The 24164-nt window shown below is 34.5% G+C and overlaps 2 protein-coding genes across 5 annotated transcripts; one reads left to right on the top strand and one right to left on the bottom strand.

Annotated features, from left to right (window-relative positions):
* The first annotated feature begins 6017 nt into the window (after positions 1-6017).
* Positions 6018-13864, top strand: LOC109808683 (deSI-like protein At4g17486). Of its 3 annotated transcripts, XM_029273548.2 has the most exons (6): positions 6024-6177; positions 6279-6325; positions 6548-6791; positions 11708-11995; positions 13077-13157; positions 13515-13864. In XM_029273548.2, the coding sequence occupies exons 3-6, from the start codon at positions 6638-6640 to the stop codon at positions 13661-13663; spliced, it is 672 nt and encodes a 223-aa protein (XP_029129381.1). In that variant the 5' UTR covers positions 6024-6177; positions 6279-6325; positions 6548-6637; the 3' UTR covers positions 13664-13864. The 3 variants fall into 3 exon arrangements, with proteins under 3 accessions (XP_020227369.1, XP_029129381.1, XP_029129382.1); XM_020371780.3 differs by lacking the exon at positions 6279-6325 and having other exon boundaries at positions 6018-6177; XM_029273549.2 differs by lacking the exon at positions 6024-6177 and having other exon boundaries at positions 6279-6385.
* Positions 13865-14902: 1038 nt separating this feature from the next.
* Positions 14903-19912, bottom strand: LOC109808011 (phosphatidylglycerophosphate phosphatase PTPMT2). Of its 2 annotated transcripts, XM_020370799.3 has the most exons (7): positions 19727-19912; positions 19036-19634; positions 17461-17583; positions 16557-16650; positions 16083-16165; positions 15891-15980; positions 14903-15570 (listed from the first exon to the last, which is right to left on the bottom strand). In XM_020370799.3, exons 2-7 carry the CDS (start codon positions 19228-19230, stop codon positions 15181-15183), a joined length of 975 nt encoding a protein of 324 aa, XP_020226388.1. In that variant the 5' UTR covers positions 19231-19634; positions 19727-19912; the 3' UTR covers positions 14903-15180. The 2 variants fall into 2 exon arrangements, with proteins under 2 accessions (XP_020226388.1, XP_020226386.1); XM_020370797.3 differs by having other exon boundaries at positions 19036-19912.
* Between the last annotated feature and the right edge of the window lie 4252 nt (positions 19913-24164).

Genomic DNA, 24164 nt, shown 5'->3' on the forward strand with positions numbered 1-24164 from the left:
GCCTGATTATTCGCGGGTTCGGGTGTTCGGCCAAGTCGGCCACCATACAGTATATACACCTTGTTGGTAAAATATAAATGTTTGACTATTGTTAGGTAAAATTGATTTTGCCTCCAAATTTTGATTTGATTAATAATAATAATAATAATAATAATAATAATAATAATAATAATAAAAGTAACTTTTGCATTGAATCGAAAATTTATACAATGTTATTTTTAGGATAACTAAAAACAATAAAACATTGGTGTAAAAAAATAATAAAATATAAATCAATTTATTTGGATATTAATTTTAACTAAAACTAATTTTATTTGAAATCAATTTTACAAATATTCATTTAAATGCATATTTTATCCACTTTGACATCACAATAAAACGTAGGAAGCTTCCTTGCAACAAAGTTTCCCAATCTATTATTGATGAGGTATGTCATAAGGTTTCCTTTGTTGGCCATCTTTCTTAGACCCATTTTAGCCCTTCCTTTCCTTTCATCACCCTACCACCACACTCAAATCTTTCCATTGTCTTCACTTTCTCCACCAAGTTAAGGAACTTCGTGATGGTCATAGGCACCACCACTCTCTTCAATTCATGTCTCAACCGTTCACCAAACTTTGTGTTTCTCTTTTAAAACTTTCAGTACCTCCAAGTTTCTAAGATAGCCTGGAAATAAAAAGGAGTCAGATGCTCAAATTTCATAACATGTTCTTTCACAGCCATACTCCCTTAATGTAGTCTCAAAAACTTCACCTCCTTGGCATAACTTACACTATCTAGAAAATACTTCTTAAGAAACACCCTCTTAAAGCATTCCTAGTCCACCACCACACCTCTAGCCTCCAACATCTACTGTGTAACCATCCACTAGTACTCAACCTTTCCAATCAACATATATACAATATAAGTCAGCTTTCTATCCTCCGGACTTTCCAACACTCTGAAAATCTTCTCCATCTCATTGATCTATTGGTCAACCACCTCTAAATCAACCTCGCTCTTAAACTAAGGAGAATTATCCTTCCTAAACTTATCCAAGCCTTTATACTCTTGGGATATCACTAGTTTAGTTGCCTTAACTGCAACTGTATTTGCTTCCATTTGAGCAAAAGCAATGCTTTGTTGATGCATAGATGAAGCCATCATTTCCATGGCCCTAACTATCTGATTCCCATCAAATAGAGGTCTAGCCATCCTATATTGAGATCAATAACCCATAAGTAACACTATTAAGAAACAACAACGCAACACAATAGTCAAAACAAAATAATTTCATAACAGAAACATAATGGGATCACCCTCACAAAGTTCCCAAAAGACTTGACTGACTCTAATACCATAGAAGTGTAACATCTTGGTAGGTCCTTATACTTTACAGCTCAAAATTCTAAGTAGATGAGAACGTAAATCTAACTACCACGGATTACCTTACAAACAATTCTTAGTTATACATGCAACAATATATATATATGTGTGTGTGTGTGTGTGTGTGTGTGTAGGAAATAATAAATTGAAAATATAAAGGTCCCTTAATGGGATTACAACACAATCTTGTACACATATACATCTACAATAATCCAAAACTACAAATATAAATTCTAAGTTATTGGCCAAGCAACTACTAACTACAAGTTGTATCAAAACAACACAACCAGATACCGTTATCTCCAACATGGCTCTCAAAAGATCCAACTTGCCCTTCAGCCTAACCTTGCTCTAATCCTATAATAATATAATCATCGTAATTCAACAACAACGAAAATGCAAGGGTAAGCTTATAGACAACAAGACAACACATAATATAAAAGTGAATACAACTATATCAACAACTTCATGTCATCAACACTACAACAACCAACTTAACTTAACAACACACAATTCAATTTATCACCATCATCTTAGCTTATAGTATAAATATGAACTGCACAAAAATTCAAAAACCAACAAATTAACAACATAACAACTTAAACAACATTATAACATAGCAACACAACAACACAATGTGTTGTGTCGTAGTTCAACTAAGAGATTTGTTATAACATATATAACCAATCTAAATGACTTGACCTTACCAAACCAAACTTAACATCCCGACCTTTTTGGCTTACTAGGCCAATGATAAATTTGGATATCAATCCACAACACAATGTGATTTCTTGGATTGTGTCACTTAAACTAGAAAAGTTGGGTACTCGTCATCAAGAATAATATAGCTTGGGTATGGGTCCACCACAACATTGACATGCATTAACCAAGTCACTTATGAGTACATCCCCCCAACTTTCATCGTGATACCACACACTTTTGCAATAATCAATTAAGGATTTTATCCCTTGACTTCATACCTTACTCAAATGATAACCAAAGACCTAGAGGAGACACAAAACTCCATTCCAAGAGATAACCATACTCAAAAAGAATTTTCAATAATTGGACCCTCATAGCACCACACCACATATCCACACAATGAGATATTTTACATTTTAAAATAATATATCTCCTCTAGTCCTAAGTTAACAACATAACACAACTCCATGCATAATGCATTTAAAACATACCTCCACACAACAACATGTCAATTACTTATCTTAGCACAACACTACTCAACAATATACTTCATGCATTTTATCAACATAATTCAACACTAAAACATGCTTCCAACACATTACTACACATCAATATTCTTCTCATGCATTAACAACACATTACACAACAACATTTTAAAGTACTCATGCCCGGTGTGGTCAACTCGCGCCTAGCATCCATGCCCAACGCCACTTTCCCATGTCTGTCGTCCATGAGGCAGAAAGCCTTTGGATCACTCATGCCCGATGTGAATACTTCCACGCCCGATGTCATCTAGGTAGAAAACCTTTGTCTTATTCATCCTCGGCGCCATACAAACTACGCCCAACATCATCAAGACAAAAACTCACTAACTTGATCATGTTCGACGCTACATAATCCGCGTCTAGCATCACTAAGTCAGAGAGCTCACAAGGAAATCATGCCCAACACCTATTAACTCACTGCCTGGTGTAACCAAGTCAGAGAGCTTCTAACTAATTCATGCTCGATGCTACCTATTTTGTGTTTGGAATCAATGAGGCAAAAATCCCCTGACTTGCATTACACCCAATGCAATGGCAATTTTTGCACTTGATAGAATCCCGATTTGGCTCCAATCACCTAAAATTCAACCCAAAACCAACAAGCAACTCACAAGAACATATATATACATCATAAGCAACTCATTTCCAACTAAAAAAACAACATGCAATCATCAAAGATTCACATTCACCAATTCCTTCTCATTTCACCAAAAAACATAAGAAAACTAAACATCAAAGAGTTCACTACTCAAATCAACATAACAACTACAATTTGATGATTCCAAGCACCACACTACTCATACAATACAACAAGAAACAAATCTACAAGTTTTCCTTACCTTGAGTCTCTTGAAATCAAGAAAAAAGGGAGAAGAACCAGGTCCTTTGAGCTTTGTCGTATGACAACTATAACTTCAGATTCTTAGTACTCCAAGCTTCAAATCTCTACTCAGTCACTCAATCTAATTCTGGGAAAGGATCTATACACTCTACGAGATCAACAAAAGGAATAAATACCTTTGATTCTAGAGCTCCTATCTCTAACCTTTCTACAAATTTCTTAAGAATATGAACTTATGAAACTCAAATTTTAAGAAAACCTTGTATAGTTTCTTTTAAACTTGGTCAACTTTAACCCTAACTTAAAACAACTCCTAAACAACTAAACTCATAAAAATTTCTTAATCTTTAAAATTTTTAAAACATTTAAAACAACAAATCACTTAATCATTTAATAAACAAAATAAATAAACAATCATAAAACTCATATTATTACATTTTGCAAGCATAAATTAATTTTTTTATTATTAATTTTAAGACATTGTGTAATTCATGTCCATGAATAAAAAAAATAAGTTAACTCTATCATTAATAATTAGTAAAAAATAAAATATATATTTAAAAATTGATATTAGTTGTTGACTGTTGAGTAGTTTGGAAGAATATTTTTTAAGCTTATTTTGTCTTAAAAAATGATTCATGACTCTCGCCTCATAATTTTGTTAATCTACCTATTTCACAATCAAAATTTATGACATCAATAAAATGTATATTTAAATAAATACCGTAGCTAATAACTTATTTGATAAATTTTTACACCTCAATAATTTTTCTCACGAGTTTTACCATTTAACTTATTAAAATAAGGTTAGAAAACAAGTGTATTAATAAATATTAGGGTTTAACTTAATGAACAAGTTAAAACATGTTTATGAGAATAATAAATCACTTTTATAAACACAATTTTAAAAATACAAGATTTTTTTTCTTAAAGTTATTTTTAGTTGTTAAATATGAGATAATTTTGTTATCCATCAAAATTAAAATTAATTCTTTTAGTCATATAAATTGAAAAATATTTATTTTTATCTTTCTTAATAAATTTGTTAAATATTATTGTACTAAATTCTTCTACTATTATTATTGTTACTAAAAAATAATATTATATCCATATGATAGTTTATGACTATTTTAATTAAAGTTGTTAAAGTGGTTTTGTCCTGTGAGTCAACCCAGCTCACCTTTAAAATGGGTCGGATTAGAAAATAAAAATGAAAAAATTCATAATGGATAAAAAAATGTAACCCGAATCACTTTCAACTCGACCCACCTAGGTTGAATCCCGTGGTGGGCCGAATTGTCCACCTAACCCACTTACACCCCATCAACTCAACTCACTAACAACCTACTTAACCATTTATTATTATATATGTATTATTTTAACAAGATGCCATTTTTTTGTAGATAAAGATAAAGTCGATATTAAAAAATATGAAATTGCTATAAATTTATCTACTCAAACCTCCAATGAAGTTTGATATTAATGAATAATCACTCTTATGAAAGAATTTTTATTTTTTTTTTATTTTGATTGTTTAAAGTTGTACACTTTTTAATTTAAGTTTAATATTGTATATAGGGATGACAAATATACTCGTACTAGTGAGTAATACCCGAACTCATCCCTACTTTGACGGGGAATACCTGGTTTGACCAGGTACGGATACGAGTAAAACTCGATATATTAAATCAAGTACGAGTATATACTTACCCACCCCATACCCGTTCTCGTCCCCATTCTCATTCTCAATTTAATACCCACTTCCAATTTAATTATGTTAAAGAATTTTAATATTTTATTATGTATGATTATTATTATAATATGAGATAAAGAAACAACCTAATTATAATTATAATATAATAGAAAAATAATTTAAAAATATTATATTTTTTTACAAAAAAATAAAATAAAATTATGGGTACGAGTACGAGTATACCCAATACCCGACGAGGGCAGAGATGAGGATGAAAATTATATACCCGACGGGTACGAGAACGATGATGAGTTTGACTCGTAGGGACGGGAATGAGTATCATGAAACCCATATCCGACCCATCCCGTTGTCATCCTTAGTTGTATGCATGATACTTAATTTGTTAATTTTTACTTTAAATTAAATATTATTTTAAATTAAAGTATTTTAAATTAAAATTCTTTTTAAAAAAGTTAGGTGGGTTGGTGGACCAACCCATTTAATCCACTAACTTATGGTAGGTCAAATCGAGTTAGAAAATTTTTTGGATATTAAAATTGATGGATCGAGTCGGATCAACCCCACTTAAAAAGTGGATTGAAGTGGGCCGGGTCAAATAGACTGAATTAACCCATTTTATTAGCTTTAATTTCAATTAACTACCGTCAATCATATTACCAATAATTTAAAAGAAGTAAAATAAGATATTTTTTTTTATGTTATAGGATTAAAAAATATGATTTATCATAAAATATATCATAAATTAGGCTTAAGAAATTAAAAATAAATTTATCATAAATTTAAAGATTAAAAATATTTTGAATTTTTTTTTTCTTAAGAATGAGAAAAGTTAAATCCCATAAAAACACTCGTAGTTTATCTTTGGGGACGAAGTAGCAAAGACAGAGTCTCTGTGTCTGATTTTAATTTAGGCTTCATTACCTCACATTTCTTGTCCAAATTGCACCCCAAATTCTAGTTGAATTTCAAGATCTACCCTCCCTTCCCTCCACTGTTCCTCTTCTGCTTTCGTAAGTTTTTCTCTTTTCATATTTCCTCGTAACATTTTTTTTTCTTTCCTTTTTTCGGATCTACATTCTTGATTTCTTAATATTGATATTCCATTCATCAGATTTATGTCTTTCCTATTCATTTCAACACCGACAACACAATTTCAGGGTAATTCAATCACACAGTCTTAATTTGAACCTGACCTGCATTTTCTTAGTACGATAAAAGGCAAAGATTTCAATCAACCCTTTTCTTTCTTTCTTATTTTTAAATTTTTTAAACAAAACCCTGATGAAAAAAATTTCATTTTTTCCCCTCCCTTTCGTTGCATGCAATGTTTGTGTAAATGGGTATGAGAAAAAAATGATTTTTTTGGGGGAAATTTTATAGGCTTCTGCTTGTGAGGCGAAGAAGAGGGGTTGTGATGCTGGGAACGTGATTGGAGAATTGGGGGAGAAGAAAGGGAGGAAATCATACACAATGCCTATGTTACCCTTGAGCACGAGCTCGGAAAGGGTGCAAGATAACGAAAGAAGGGGTAGTTCTATGGTGTATCTCAATGTGTATGATCTTACACCTGCCAACAATTATCTTTACGTCTTTGGGGTTGGAATCTTTCATTCGGGCATAGAAGGTTTGTCTGCGTGATCCTTGTATTGTGCTTCCTCTGTTGTCAAGTTTTAATTTTGAGTTCAGCTTGTGATGAGAGAATTAAATTTTGCAAATTTTTGTTGAATTGCTAAACGATGTTGTAGTGCAACATTTGATTATTGAAAAGAAGAGGAGAATAGAAAAACTGAAGCGGAAGTAGTATAAAACTTGTTATAATCTGTGGTGCGAATGAAGTTGCGTGTGTATTGATCAACCAGAAGAAGAAATCTTGATAAAGCATTACCAGACAGTAGGTGATGCTCATGGTTGAGGTTTCTTGTAGTGTTTTAATTGGGGTTTGTAGTGTATACCTTTAGAAAATTCTGTTTGATGGTGAAAATAGGAGATATTGCTTAAAAGTTAAAATGGTTGGTATATGGGATTCTGATATGATTCAGTCTTTAGGCTGGTGGGAACTTCACGTTCATGATATGATGAGTGATGATGACACTTCATTTCTAGTAGATCGTCAATATGGAAGTTCATTAAATTAGGATGGTAAAGTTGGGAGAAAAATTTGATACATATGACTCTAGACTTTTTAGTTATCTTGATGGTTTGGAATTTACTTTAAAAAAATTGCATATGGCTATGTGGAAATTTAGATATGGTTTGCTATTATTTTAAACTTCTGTTTAATTATTTAGTCCTTTATTATGGTTTAGTGTGCCTGTTGGATCTAAGGTTTGACATTTTATTCCTAAAATTTCTCAAATACATTTGGATTACTTTAGTATGCAATAGTTTGTTTGACACGTTGGTTCCTTGTTTTTAATGACTAATTGAATTATTATTTTGCCTTTCCCTTTATACTTGTAGTCTCTCTTTTCTCTACTCTGCCTTTTTCTCCTTCTGTCTATTTTTGCCTTGCTTTTATTTTTTTGTGATGTTCTTGAAAAAAAAAAACATTGTAGCTTGTGATCTATTAGATTTTGGAATTATTTATGTTGATGCAGTTCAATTCTGGTTTTATGATTAAAAAAATAACTAAGCAGTATATTTGAAGATCAAATGTAGCATTCTGTTGAGCACAGATGTGTCATTTTGGGTATATGTTGCATCATGCTAAAGGCTCAAAACACAAATAAAGTAATAACACATATGATTACAAATATATTGCTGTCTTGCCAAAAGATCTTATATGTATTGTCATTGGAGAACTGTGGTTCTCCATTCATGGTCAGTGACCTAGTGCTATCTCTTGAGAGTTGAGTGACACTGAGATTTTCAAATGCAATAATTCTTCATTGTTTTTGTTTTTTTTGTGATCATGCTCTTAGTTAAGGTAGGGATGCTTATACCTCGTAATTAATTAACACCTTTCTCACTCTAGCTGGAAACAAATCTTTTAGATATATACACTGCTAAGATTGTTTTGAGAAAATCAATGGCTAGTTCTTGGTATATCTTTATATGGTCTCTTATGAGTTATTTTAATCTACTGTCAGTGGGACCCTTCATTCCATCTCTCTGTTGTCTTGAGCTAATTAATGATATGGCAACCTCATGTACTTGCTACTTTTGAGTCATACATGCTTTATTTTCATCTTTGATTCCCTCACTTGATTTGAGCCTTTATTTACAAGTTAAATATACTAAACCTTTTAATAACGTGGTAATTTTCATTTCTAATGTCCATGTCTGAGATTTTGGAAGTGTTACTGTTGCACTTTACTCTTATGAGTTTTGCATCTTGCAGTATCAAGTCCTGGATGGTTGTCTTAATTTTGTGGGTTCTGATTTCTGAATAACAATAGCTCCTACAAACTAGTTTTCATGTTTTTATTTAACTTAGTATTTGCTTTTCATTGTCCTTCTAATTCATTTTGTAAATCGTTTATGTCATAAACCATTTACATTTCCTTGTTACATTTTTCTTGTGGTTCATTTTGTTACACTAAAATATTATCAGTTTCCATCCCCCCCCCCGCACCCCCAAAAAAAAAAAAACAGCAATACTTGTTCCTAGTAGAGGAAGCAACTTGGATTATACTGTTTGGAATTCACTGCACTGGTTTTGAGTGTGTTCGGATGATGGTTAGTTTTGTTAAATTGTTTAAGTGAAAGGTTGAAAAAGAAAATCCCATATGCCCATATTGAGCTTAAGTAGTACCAAATGAACGTATAACAAAAGGATGCATTGCATATATTGGCTACTGAGGACTATCATAAATTATGCTTCGTAGGTCAAACTTGGGCCTACTTAATGTTTGTGTTCAAGCCATTAGTGGAAGTCCTCTTTAGCAAATCCTATATGTCCTCCTGTGACAGCTGTTTTTTTGACAAAAATCTCATTCGTAGTTTGAAAGTTTTGGAGATTGTTAACTACCAGTTGCAACATTGTATGTACAAGTTACTAATGCAGAAAAAGTAATTTACAGATAGTATTTTATAAGGACTTTAGAACTAAATCTCTCAAACAAATTTTTTATCAGGAGCTATGATGTACTGCTTGTGAGACACATGGCAAATTATATTATCCAATATGATGACAATATAAGATCATGTAGTTTGCCATTTTGAATTTCTATCAATGTTCATAAATTTGAATTTCTTTAAAAAGTTTATAGTAACAATTCAATAGGTAATTGAGATGTACAGAGATTGATTAATGCAAACTATATGATCCTACATGCATAGTAGTCAATAGCGGCCGGAGCGGCCGCTATCGCGGCGCTCCGGAGCGGAGCGGCCTCACCCCGCAATCTGGCTGCTGGAGCGGAGCGGATTTGTGTAGCGGCTGGAGCGGCCGCGTTGGAGGCTGAGCGGAGCGGCCGCGTTGGAGGCGGAGCGGAGCGGCCCAAATCGCGGAATCGCGGCGCGATTTCAGACTTACCCTTCATTAAGGGTAAGTCGGTCTTTTCAATGGGTTTTTTTTGCCCTAATCCTTCCTTTCTCTCTCGCGATTTCAGACTCATCCAAACCAAACCCCTCCTTTCGTCTCTCCCTTTCTTCTTCTCTGGCTATCGTGCGTGCAGCGTGCAGCTCCGACGCACCTCCATCGCCGACGCGCCTCCAGCTCCGACGCACCTCCAGCTCTGACGCACCTCGGACTCCGACGCACCTCCAGGTCCGACGCAGCTCCGACGTGGCCGCAAGCTCCGATGCGCGTTTGTCTTCTATTCTCCTTCTATTCTCCTTCGAGGATGCCTTTTATGCAACATGCAACATATTTTTTTTTAATTATTTATTAAATTATTTCAACTGATTTTTTTTTAATTTCTGATTTAATTTAATTGAACAAATTTTATTTTTAAATTCTGATTAAATTTAATTCAACAAATTTTATTTTTAAATTCTGATTAAATTTTATTCAGCAAATTTAATTTTTAATTTCTAATTAAATTTAATTCAGAAAAATTTATTTTTAATTTCTGATTAAATTTAATTCAGAAAATTTTATTTTTAATTTCTGATTAAATTTAATTCAGCAAATTTTATTTTTAATTTCTGATTAAATTTAATTCAGAAAATTTTACTTTTAATTTCAGAAAATTCTATTTCTATTTCAGCAGCATGAATTTAGAGTTATTTTTTTGTTTTTTTAGCTTTTATATATATATTATTAATTATTTAATATATATAAATTAATATTTAAATAGCGGTTATCCCGCTCCGCGTCATCCCGCTATCCCAGTTTTAGGGTCGGCCGCTCCGCGCCGCTATCCGGATTGACTACTATGCCTACATGATAACAACATATAGAAATAAAGAAACATCTCAAATATCACAGATGAAGATCAGACAGAGATTTTATCCACTACCACTTTGATCTACATTCACTCCGTAGCAAAACCTATAGAATCCTTCACTAATCTTTAGAATCCTTCCAAGAAATTCAGCAAACAAGTCAACACTAGACTTACAAAAACCTTTCAAAACTCTATTAGAAAGAACTTAAAGAATAGAAACCCTTTCTGCACAATCAACAATGAGAAACCCCGATTCTCAAAACAAACAAGATCATAGGAAAGATATCACCTTATCATGGCATCTACAAACAATTAGAAGCTCATCATCTTGGACTGTTCTTGTGCTTCAAATGAAGAACATCCATTTGATTCTTGAATATCAAAGCACAAGTATCTCTCCCTCAATTTCATAGGTTCCTCTCTTTTTAGAGTTATATTAAATCCCTTTTTATAGAGTGAGAGGTGGGCTAGAGAGGAAATTTGTTATTCTGTTATTTTGTGTTCTGCAACTTATTGTAATTGGTTATTACTATAAGCAATCAATTAATGTGTTCAATAGAACGCCTGGGTTCAGGATCAATGTAACCCATTAGTATCTTATTTAATCCATTATTATCAAATATGCATCCTTTTCAGAAACCAGTTACAGAGCAAAATAATTGATTAACCTTAGTTGTAATTGATTATTGCAGCATGCGTTTCCTTTTACTAAACCAGTTTCAAAAGAGCATAATTAATTATCCTGAGTGTAATCGATTACCCTGCACTCTGCACCAGAAATCAGTTTTGCAATGACAAATAACATATTACACATTACTAAATTTTTAACATATACCCAAACTTAATGGATCAATTATAAAAATTCAATTTACGCTCTTGATTCATTTTAGTTTCATAAAAGAAAAAAAAAAAAAAAAAAACTCTTTTCACTTGTTAAATCCTTTTTACGTTTGAGCCTCAATGGATCATTTTGCATCAAGCATAGCAACATCAAGATACGGCTAGCTAACCAAAGACATAGCACAAGCTTAAACAAGCTATTATATCTTGGCATTACAAGTGTGTGGCTTCATCAAAACTAAACTTAGTCAAAGATTAATCGTGCGACACTAGATTCATCAAACTTGCTCATTACCTTAAACTTTACAGCGCTTTGATGTTTTTATACCCTCCTGAACTGACTTTAGCTTATTGTTTTCATGAATAGTGTATGGCATGGAATATGGCTTTGGAGCACATGAATATTCAACAAGTGGTGTATTTGAGGTGGAACCCAGAAACTGTCCTGGCTTCATCTTCAGACGTTCGGTATTGTTAGGCAGCACTGATATGTCTTATTCAGAATTTACTTCTTTCATTGAGCGCCTTTCTGCAAAATATCACGGTGACACTTACCATCTGATTGCTAAGAATTGCAATCATTTTACTGATGAAGTTTGCCAAGAGCTAACTGGAAAGCCTATTCCTTCATGGGTAAATCGGCTGGCTCGTGTTGGTGAGGATTCTTTTAGCTTGCTTATTCTGATTGTAGATAAGCTGCATTTTGTCTGTCTTTCTGTGTATTACTATGAATTCAACATGCACGTGTAATTTACACTAGTATATTGTCTCATGGTTGTCAATCTCTAATGATAACTCGTAAACTCGTAGTTTACGAGATTAGGACAACTTACCTGTATAACTCGGGAGTAAACTCGTTTTTGAGTAATCTCGGAGTAATCTTGGTGATCTCATATAATCTCGCGAGATCAGTTCCGAGTTTAAGAGATTACTTTTTTTTTCCCCACTTACACAAAACGCTTGTTGTGTTAGGGCACTCGTGACTCTCATTTTCTCTCTCGAACGAGTGCACGACCACTGTTCTCCGTGCTTCTCCTCCGCGCGCGGCTCTGCTGTCCTCTCCGTGCGCGAGCCACCATTCTCCTTTGCGCGGCTCCGCTGTCTTCTCCGTGCGCAAGCCACCATTCTCCTCCGCGCAAGACTCCGCTGTCTTCTTCTCCACGAGTCCACGGCAAAGGCAAACTGTGCGGCTCCGCTGTCTTCTCCGTGGGCGAACTACTTCTCCCTACGCGAACCACTTCTCCTCTGCTGTTTTATATGTATATTATTAATTATTTGTATTATAAATTATTTTATATATATATAAATAAATTAGAATAACGCAATCCCGCTATATTTAATAAATTATTTTATTATTAATATAATTTGCTATTTTACTCTTTAATATGAAGTTAAGATGTTTAATTATTGTTATTTTTAATTATTTTTATATATTTTTTTATTGAGTAATCTCTTACGAGTTTACGATACGAGTTTATGGAATTTTTACGAGATTACGTAAACTCTCGAGATTGACAACCTTGTATTGTCTTCCATCCGTAGTTTATGTTTTAAATTATTGCCGTGTATGCTTGAAATTGCTTTTCATTTTACTGTGGAAATAAGTTTTGTCAGAGTCTAATGGGAAGTGAGAGTGAGTTACTGCAGTTGCTTACAATTGGGAATCGATTCTGTGAAGCTGGTGATTGCATCAACTAGTGTAGTTGTTATATGACTCATCCAGTATGAAATTTCAGGTTCTTTCTGCAATTGTCTTCTGCCAGAAAGCCTTCAGGTTGCTGCTGTTACACATCTCCCTGAACACCTTACACATTCTGGTAAGCTATGGAGACAGCAGTATTAGTCAATTGTTTTACACAATTTGGTCTCTTTCAGGTTGATTTTTTTGTGGCTGTCCAAGAAACAAGTATCTATTATGGATGGCACATAGCATATTACATATCTGCTATCTTTTCAATATATAGTTACATTTTATTATTTACTATGAAAAATGAAAAACATAAGTGCGCTACAATGTGATTCATGAGAACCAGAAAGAGTTGGAGTTACCTTTCTTTTGTGAAAAACAAGATATGTCTGCCTCTTTCTATTGTTAATACGAAAAATTTGACATTGTAAAACACTTTGTTTAATCAAGCCTTGTGGGGTAAGAATCTAAACATGTGTCATTGCAGACGATGAAGGATCAGAAACTGATGGCCTCTCCGAGTCAGATAGTGAAGACGAGCATTCTACTCACCATCTGCTAACTACAGCAAATGGCAGCGGTGAAGTCACCATTATAAAAGAAAAACCAATGAGTCTAGCGCGGGATCACCTATGATATCATTTTCATTTATTACTTCCCATTCTTATTCTTTCTTCCTTCTGTGATATAGCTTACATGTGGAATATATTCCTAAGACGATAGTCTGTTTATGCTTCAAAATGAAGTGGTTGTGTTGTAGATGTTACATTAATTAAGGTACAAACAAAAATGTTGAGGCATACCGTTAATCTGATTGTGTGGAGTGTTTATTTCTAAGATCTGCTTTGGGTTATTATTTGCTGCTAGAGTGTGCCAAGAGTTGGACAATGTTTAGATATAGATGAAATAAAGAAATGGAGTGGAAAGATAATTAATACTGTCATCTGAATTTTGTTAGATATAATGAAATCTATGCCACTTCATTACCAACAATCATTTTTCTTCCCCCAAATTGGGAGGAATCCGATGGAAGCTAAATATTTTATTATGTATTGACTTTTTTAAACCTTATTATATATACCGTAAATAGTAGTTAGTGTCTCATTTCCCACGCCCCTTCTTCTTCGCCATGAGAATTGAACATTTGATAAGAATGACAATAACCTGTTAGATCGAGACAAAAAAAACAGTCCACCTTACTACAGTATATTTATAAATTACTTAAATAAACAAAAAAAAAACATTGCACATTAAGTCATTTATAATATTCTCAATTTTACAATTCACATAGTATAAAGACAATAATAGAAATTGTTTTTAAAATAAATTCTAATTTATTTTAAACACCGCAAACCAAGTTGTCTCCAACCAAGTATGAAGCCTTGAACTACTCGAAGGATCATCATTCCCGTAAAGGTTTTTAAGTAGTACACATTAAGAAAAAGGAATCCCCAAAAATAAACTAGAGTATATTCGGTTGACTTAATATCGATGAAAAGTGGAGGGGTTAAACGCTGTCAGAACAAGAGAAACGAAAATTTGTATTCGGTTGAATTAGTATCGATGATTATATTTTAATTAGTATTACCCATGACTTTTAATTAAAGTTATACCGAGTCAATTGAAATAAACAGAACTTTTTTAAGGAGGGCAGATTCTTCAATAATCTTCATAACACTCTTAACGATTTTTATTTTGACAAAATTGTGATTTTTAATAACTGATTAGAAATGCGCTTAATATATACGTCCTAGTAATGATATTTAAAGTACTAAAACACTTCCTAATACACTGTTCCCTATAAAATTTATTAAAAGCTACAAAATCAGTAATTTTCGCATGCATAAACTCATACCGCTTGAATACGGCAATTAATTAAAATCTACAAAATTATAAGAGCTTTCATATGGGTATATTCATAGCCCTCGAAAAAAGGAGGCTTTCTCCAGTTCCACATTTGAAGTTACTGCCCAGACATAGTAATGATTAGATGAATATAACAGTGTAAATGCACATTAATTGACTGACCCGCACGACACTCATCATTTGAACTCAAATGAGCAAACAACAGAATATACAGAGGAAAACGAGTAATAGATTCAGGCCAGGCAAATATACAATATTATTGGGCAGAAAAAGAAAAGGTTGATTTTTCAGTAGACGTGGATATCGACACTAATTTCTCCCAAGTGATTAGCCCTGATAGAGACACTGCTTTCCCTCTCCTTTGAAATCTTGTCGTTGGTAGTACCATATCGCAGCCAAAGGCATGATATTCTTGCCAATGCCGCCTGTCCAGCAACTCGTACACGGTATACAACACTTAAATCTGCCCATATTTCACTGGCCATGCTTCCTGATTGACTACTTGGGTCGTAACCTTCTAGATCTGACTCTGTTACCATCACCACAGAACTGTCATCAAACATCACAAGATCTCGTGAAGCTCCCGCCACCTCAGAAGCCTTCACTAATATATTAGCTGTGGGAGCACGTACAACAGCCCTCCTCACCATAAGATGGTAGTAGTAATCTTGAACAGCCTGAAATTTCAACAATTAATTTATGAGGATTAATAATTACTATTAATCATTTTCCAAACACAAATCAAGAGAATTATTATGGTCCAAAAATTGGATCAAGAAAGAATAAATCAGATTAGCTTCAACTTTTAAAGCTACAGCAATGCTATTCACAAGTATCAGCATACCCACTCTCACAGAAGGCTCAAAATCATAGTAAATATAATTATTTTATTCTCATTTTCATAGACAAACTTACTCAGTTGGGAAAATTGGAGCTGCAAACTCCATAAAGCTTCAAAATTAACAATTACAATGACTGAGACAAACAGAACACGTACTTGCAACTGAGAGGAAGCTAGAAGCACCCTTGGCCGAATTGATTTCACATAATCATATGCAGCATTGGGCGTCATCAGTTTGTGGTGCACCTACACACAAGCACAAAACATAAGAACAATCAGCCAGTCACAGTACCAACCCCTTTTTCTGTAAAGATCTTTCCCCCCGTGTTTTTAAGTTGTGGCACCAACCAGATAACAAATAACAATAGTCGTGCTGCGACCACGTCCAGCTTTGCAGTGGACATATGTAGTGCGTCCAGACAATGCATTTTCTACATAAAACATACAGAAAAAGTCAATAATTACAAATGGTTGTAATAACTAAATTATAAAAGAAAGTTACAAAGCAACCTGCTGATGGAGTTTTATAACTCCTCTGCATTTAATCAATATAGATCAATTTTTGCTTAAGAGTCTGTGTCCTTTATCGGTTCTTTTGTGTTTTTTCATGGAAAGAGAGAATGAAAAGACTTCATAAAAGAATAGTGTAATACACAGCATACAGCACACTAGTGACATTGATGCTTCCATTTTGTTAGCCACTCAATGCAAATCTTACAAATATTTTAAATCAATAATCAATTTTGACTTACAAAAACAAAACTGTATATGCCACTAAACAGTAGGATATCATTTTAGTTTACTGATTATTATAATACTGACCATGTATGAAGTCCACAGCACGGCTTATGTCATGCAATGAAGGAGCAAAACAGTAATCTCTAGTAGGAAGCACCAGATGGTCAATTCCATGAGCCTGTCAAGTTTAACAATAAATTAATAGGAAATTAAACATATAAAAATACATGAACTTTTGAAGCCATGAAAACAGCCAGTGCTATAATAATGCAATTAAAATTTCACAATGCCAACGGAACACATATTTACAAAGAACTACAGAAACCTAGTCTTACTAGCATGCCGTACAAACAAGTGTTGTCCGCCCTACTTTTCCTGGAACACAAGTGCGTACAAGAACACATCACACACACAGTAATTCATAGCACTAATCTTTTCAAATATAATTAATCCCACAAGTAAAAAAATTATTTCTAATCATTATAAACACCAGGTTACACTTGCATCAGATACACTTGCAAGCATTAAACAACAAATGTGTGGTTATAAATTAACAGTAACAGTGTTCCCTTAGTCTTCTGATTCATAAAAAAGCCCTGTGGTTTATTAGCCTTAATCATTTCCAAGTATACTTGCTTATCTAATGACATTATGTGTTTTTTTTCAGAGTCAAAGTTCAAATACTTTCAGGAAATTGCAGAGCCACTAGAAGGAAATTAATCATCAAATTTTTATGACAAGGAAACATAATTGAAAGAAATTAGCGAGTCACTACAAACAAGGCAACTCTCTTCACACAAAGAAATGGCATAAAACCCTATGAACATTAACTGCCAATTTTGAAGTTATAGTATTTAACTTCATCCTTATATAACAATACAGTAGTCAAAAGGATTCAGCAAGAAAAGCAGGTGCTAATCAATAAAAAAAACCTTACCCTCAGATAACACAGTAACAGCAATTTAAAAGAGATTTGCAGAATACTCACATAATACAATGTAGTTGGAACCAAAGTCTCGTATGGCTCATTCAATGTAATGACCCCACGAACACCAAGCTCCTTCAAGCGGGGAACATCAATAGGAAATGGAACAGCACCTAACAATATGAACTGAAAATGAAGTGCATCAGATTTAGGTGCAACCTTGTGTCACACAAACAACGAAAGAAAATTTACATGTGCAACCAAGTTAAAAATGTCATCTCAGTTAAAATAAAAAAGGAGACACCCATGACCGCAAAAGCATATGCATATGATAGCTTCAAACACTCGTATTACATATACGTATATAAGTCAAGAAAAAGTTTATATATATCATACAAAGTAATCCTGTAAACAGTAAACAACAACAACCCTTCTCCACAAATGGCAATGATATCAAAAGTGAAAAAATATACCATGCTAGAGAAATGGATGAGAAATAAATGATAGCAACAAATTGTACCAGAATGAATTAGGGCACGTTTCCCTTGACGACTAACATATAAAAAATCAACTAATAGAAGTTCCCGCATGGCAAAGATACCAAAACAACAGTTTGATCCTACTTGGTGATGTTGACTACATGAATCATACATTGTCATTGGACTCAACTGATTAAAGACAAAACTATTGGGGGATAATAACAACCAGCAGAAAGGTAAAAAATAATGAGCCATCTTTTGATTCAGAAAACAGAGTCAGATACATTCTGAATTAGCAGATAAATTTCCTAAGTGCAAATTTTAATCATCTTTTCCATTTGAAACCCATGTAAATCCGAGAAATAGGATTTTACTTACAGTAAGTTTGGAATTTCAAAAATTAAAAAAAAATGCAATTTATTTACACGAGTTTTGCATTGTAATGATATTAATGTAAAAATCTGCTTCATTTAAGGTAACAGTTCAAATTTCTACAGTGCAAATTAGAATTGTCTTTCCATTTGAAACCCAAATAACCCCAAACATTTAAGATCCGTAATGGGATTCTCAAATCCTCTTATCCCAAGAAATTCTTTTCTGTTCTATAACCATCAGTAACTAGTGTTCCAATCCGAAACAGGTTGGGTCTGGCAATTAAAGCCATCAGTCATCAATGACCAAATATTTAAAACATGGGCAAAAATATTTTGCTTAGGACAAATCACAATAGAAAGCATTACGTTAAATACATAAATTAGAACTTAGTAGTTAGTAATCAGAACATATCACAATCGTTGATATCAATATCCTCGTCAAGATAAAAATTAACAGTATGTGAGATATTATCCTTCTCTAGTTTTCAGGTCCATAGGAGTTGCATCATCACCTCAATACAGCCAGCCATAACATGAAAGAGCGATAAACCACAGCAGGCATATTCAATCAATGCTATAAAAGAAGAACAACATTTTTAACACACAAGAATTCTTCCTTCTATACGTTGATACTCACACACACATACACACACACACTCATTGAATTTGTTGCAATGCATAACATGTAAAACCAATGTCCAACACTACACGGAAGGTAAAAACAAACACAAAAAACAACCTAACATCATTGAATACAAAGTAAGCTCAAGCACAAGAAATCATACCTCGTCAACCTTATCCCACCATCGAAACTCAGCCTGAATCTTATTCCTAACGACATTGTAAAAAAGGGTCGGATAGAAGAGCGCACGAGCGCCTGCTCCTACCAGCACCCTTTTCGCACCATAACCCACAAACCTCGATCCTCCTTCCCCCCCACCCTCTACCACCTCACCTCCCTTCAATTCCTCTATATGCATAACTCGCTTCGAAATCACAGAGCAATTATAGTAATATCCGGATATTTAAGAAACCTAATCAACAAATACCTATAGTATTATGAACCACACTTTTTACAAATCACAACCCCTCGTGTATCCTATCAACACCTCAATTACAACAACCCAGACAATCACATTAAAAAATATATACAGAAAAAAATGGGAAAAAAATCCAATTATCCCAAATCGCAATTGTGGATGAATAGATCGAGAAACCCTAGGAAATTGGAATTCTGCAACAAATCGAACAAGAAATGATATATAGGACAAGAGGTTGGGTGAGAAAAACGGGAGCGGAATTTTCCCGGGAAAATAAAAGCATGTTTCTTTGGGAAGGAGCTGGTCGTTCGGGGCGAAGAAGATGGAGGAGCAATTGTCGTAATCTGCAAGAGAGAGGGAAAAATTGTCGGAGGAAGGAAAAGTAAAAGGGAAAAGAATCGGAAAAGAGAGGGAGTTGGGAAATGGAATCCCTAACCCTAGATTTGGTTGAATCAGAAAATGGCTCTTTGGCTCAACAAACAAACTCTGCACCCCGAAAGCTAAGGATACGAAGAGAGAAAAAGAGAACGGGGAACGGTAAGGTTTGGGTTACGCGATTGTGACGCATGGAAGGTGAAAGTCTCTGAGAGAATGCCACGTAAGTCATCACTTGTGGGGGTTCGGCTTTCGGGTGAGGTTTGGTATTCTTAAAACAGACATGCCAATGCCATGGGTTTCCACTTTCCACGCCTTCTTGCACAACTGTTACACTTCTTCTACGAATTTTTTTCTGAAATAATATTTTTTTTAAAAAAAATTACAAGAATGATCACTGTGCAGGATTATTTACCAAGATAGAACTATTAACTGTTCAAGCTCAGAATTCGGTTCCCCGGGAACCGAATTCTGAGCATCAAAATGTAATTTTTTTTGTTTTTTCAACTCAGAATTCGGTTCCCAGATCAGCCCACATTTGCCCCATACACGAAAAAAAAAAAAAAAAATTTAAAACCAACTCAGAATTCGGTTCCCCGGGAACCGAATTCTGAGTTGAAAAAACAAAAAAAATTACATTTTGATGCTCAGAATTCGGTTCCCCGGGAACCGAATTCTGAGCTTGAACAGTAAATGGTTCTATCTTGGTAAATAATCCTGCACAGTGATCATTCTTGTAATTTTTTTAAAAAAAAATATTATTCCAGTAAAAAATTCCTTCTTCTACCTTCATTTCAACGGATCAACTTTTCAATTTTTTAGGCTTTTTTTTTATTTAATTGGTTAAATTTGCACTGTGTTATTAATTTTTTAATTTAATTTCTTAATTTTTAAATTCATTCAATTTTATTATTTCGGTCTAATTCAATGTTATTTTGTGTCATTCTTTTGTTATACCATATGTATAAAATGTTAATCATGTCAATCCAAATTTTTTTAAAAAAATGATAATAATGTATGGTTTTTAAAATTTTAAAAAACTAATTTAAAATAATTAAATAAAACATAAATTAAAAGAATGGTGTAACTTTTTTCATTACCTTTTTTATTTTTAAAAGTTTAGCTCAAGAAAAGAAACTTTTGTTACAAGATTACTTAAAATCACCGACATCGAGAAAAATTTATGATGAAATTTACATGGAAAAATTTAATAATCAAACCTAAGTTACTTTAATTCTTAGTTTCAAATTTAAATTGTATATCTTTAACCAAATGAGATGAAACTGTTTTTTAAACATATTTCAGCCTTCCTCTTATATTAAAAAGTATTTGATTGAAAATATTACTGATTTTTTAAAGTAAGTAATTACTATTTTTCTAAAGTAAAATGGATCAGACATATATTTATTTTATTGATTTTTTACGTTGAGATAAAAGTGCTTAATTAAATTAGTGTTAGTTGACATAGTATACATGTTTTGATTTGAGATATGTTGAACTTCAAGTTTGCTGCAATAAATGTGAGTTAAGTTAATTTTCAATATGTTTGGTTGTGTTAGGTATATGTTTCAAATAGGATTTTAATTCTTAAATCAATTCTAAGGAAAGTAAGTACTTAATTAGCTTTTATATTGGTTGAAAAATTAATTATATTTTTCTACAAACTTACTTTCAATACAAAAAAAATTCAAATATAACTTACTTAATTTCAAACTCATTTTTAATTGGATGAAAAATACTAAATGGATAAAAAAAAACTCACTTTTAATTAAAATAACTTTTATTAAATTAAGATTAAGATAATCTACAATTAAGTTTACTTTTATACGTAGGAGCAATTATTCATCTTTATTAATTTAAAAAGATAAAAAAAAATTAATTCTCCTCTTTCTAAAATATTTAAAAAAATCAATAAAATAAAGAAATAAAAATGTTTTTTAGAGGTAAATATAAATAAATTTAAGTTTAAAAGATTTAATATGTAATTTGAATTACCTAAACCGTAGTTTGAGGATTCTAACTATAAAACAAATTGTACTACCCTGGCTCAAGGCCGAGCTCAACCGAGTTCATTAGACAATCTTGACCGAGGTGACTATTTAGTCAAACTAAAGTATACGTTTAACGCTGAGGTGTCACATGAAATAAGGGAGATTGGTAATACACCTCGACAACCTCGGCATATTAACAACATTGAACATGACTTAACCGAGAAGAATTCTCGGAAGATAACCATACAGCAGTTACACCACGGTTACACGGGAAACCACGATAGGTAATAATATAAGCAATATACAATATTGAGGAGGCAACTAACTTGATCGTCGGAGTCCTTTTTGCAGGTACATCCGAGACGCCCCAGAACAAGGAGACCGGAGAGAGGGAATTCAGCCTATTAATCGACCTCATACAACCTTGGTAAGACTCAGCAAGCAAGACGACTTATCCGAGTTAGGGAGACGACCTGATTCGTGTAAGTACATTTGGCGCTAGAAGGAGGGCCTGATAAAACCTTTCTCCTCCTTCATCCTTATGGTTTCAACCCGAAGTCAGACCAATAGAGCAACGAGTCCACTACGTTCAAGCGCATCAAACATGGAAGACAACCCAACTTTGCGACGGTTACTTGAGCAGATAGAGTTGATGCGACAACAACATGCAGAAGCAATGGAAAGTCTTCGTAAGCAACATGAGGCCGATCTCCAACAAATGCGTGCTGAGCACGCTGCTTTTAGAACTCAATGGCAACACCATCAACCACCACACCATGCCAGCCATGTTTCCCCTGCCACTGAGGAACATCATTCTTCCCCAGATCCCACCTATCCAACTCGGTCTCATCGCTCTGAGCAGACCCATATTAGTCGTCCAATCGATGATCGTCACTCGGTTTGTCGACATCCTTTTATCGATGGAATCATGGAAGTTCCTCTTCCACCCACCTGGAAACCGTTAAACATTGAGCGATATGATGGCCCCTCAGACCCAGATGAGCACATCGATGCATACATCACTCAAATCAACCTCTACACAAATGAGGACTCCATCATGTGCCGTGTGTTCCCCACCTCCCTTAAAGGTGCCGCCCTCAGTTGGTATACCCAATTGCCACCCAGATCGGTTGACAACTTCAACACTTTAGTGCGCCTTTTCTCCGCCCAATACGCCACCAGTAGACCTCATCACATCACATCGGCCGCGCTTTCAAATCTACGAAAACAGGATGACGAATCTTTACGGCATTTCATGGAGCGTTTTGCCAACGTCTCTATCAAAATCCGCAACCTAAATCCTGAGGTTGCCCTTCATTCCATGCTTATGGCACTTAAACCCGGGCCTTTTGTTGACAGCCTCTGCCGACACCAACCGGTAAGCATGGATGAACTCAGAGCACGCGCTGCTTGGTATATTCAAATGGAGGAACACGCTGAGTTCCGTAACTCGGTCCGTGACAGTTACCAGGGGCGAGTCCAGCAGTAAGGAGAAGCCAAAGAACGACTTCGATCAAAGATCTAAGAGACCTCGTCAAGCACGAGGTCCCAGACATGATTTTTATACACCTCTTAATGCTCCTCGAGTTAACATTTTAGAGGAAGCTAACCATGCAGATCTGATATCCTTACCTCCCCCGGCACACAACTCGGCCAATCCTGACAAGAGCAAGCATTGTCGATACCACAGAAATCATGGACACACAATAGAGGAATGCTGGAGCCTCAAAGACAAAATTGAAGAATTAATTCAGGCAGGTCACCTGGGACAATATATCCAACGCGGCCAAGCTTCTCGTGGGGGCTTCCGAGGACGCGAAAGGGGACGTGGCCGATTTCCTGGCCGATATCAAGGACGATACCAGAATTATCAAGGACGATCTGAACAAGGTCAATATCATCAAACAAATACACGCGAGGAAAGCAAACCAAACACAAACAGCGCTGATCCACAACATATGGATAAATCCTCAGAAGGAAACAACATACGTGGAGTTATCCATACTATCTCAGGAGGGTTTGCAGGAGGAGGAAGTTCCAACTCGGCCAGGAAGCGACATCTACGCACTGTCCAAAACGTCAACAATTGCCATAACTCAGGATCTAAGTCAGAAACACCAACCCCTCCTATCATTTTCACAGATGATGACTATGAAGGTATCAGCTTGAACCAAGACGATCCAATGGTCATCTCAGTCGAGGTGGCCAATTGGGAAGTCCAAAAAATGTTGATTGACCAAGGTAGTTCTGCCGATGTTCTATATTGGCCGACTTTCTTGAAGCTTGACATTCCTCATAGTATGATTCAACCATACTCCGAGCCTCTCGTCGGGTTCGCAGGTGAGCGAGTTCATACTCGTGGCTTCATTGAATTACTAACTTCTTTTGGTATAGCTCAAAACTCAAGGAGAATCCTGGTGAAATATTTGTTGGTCGACGCTGCCACCTCTTATAACATTCTTATCGGGAGACCAACGTTGAATCAATTAGGAGCAGTCGTGTCAACGC

The sequence above is a fragment of the Cajanus cajan genome, chromosome 5, assembly GCF_000230855.2.
Source record: "Cajanus cajan strain Asha chromosome 5, NIPB_CcT2T_4, whole genome shotgun sequence".
Lineage (NCBI taxonomy): Eukaryota > Viridiplantae > Streptophyta > Magnoliopsida > Fabales > Fabaceae > Cajanus > Cajanus cajan.

Excerpts from the sequence above, each read along its gene's own strand:
- LOC109808011 (XM_020370799.3), bottom strand. The coding sequence starts at position 19,230 with ATGCATATAGAGGAATTGAAGGGAGGTGAGGTGGTAGAGGGTGGGGGG. Across the intron at positions 17,584-19,035 it reads GGTGGGATAAGGTTGACGAG|TTCATATTGTTAGGTGCTGT; the intron begins GTATGATTTCTT and ends CTTCATTTTCAG. Across the intron at positions 16,166-16,556 it reads TGCTGTGGACTTCATACATG|AAAATGCATTGTCTGGACGC; the intron begins GTCAGTATTATA and ends TGTTTTATGTAG.
- LOC109808683 (XM_020371780.3), top strand. The coding sequence starts at position 6,638 with ATGCCTATGTTACCCTTGAGCACGAGCTCGGAAAGGGTGCAAGATAAC. Across the intron at positions 6,792-11,707 it reads CTTTCATTCGGGCATAGAAG|TGTATGGCATGGAATATGGC; the intron begins GTTTGTCTGCGT and ends TTTCATGAATAG. Across the intron at positions 11,996-13,076 it reads AAATCGGCTGGCTCGTGTTG|GTTCTTTCTGCAATTGTCTT; the intron begins GTGAGGATTCTT and ends ATGAAATTTCAG.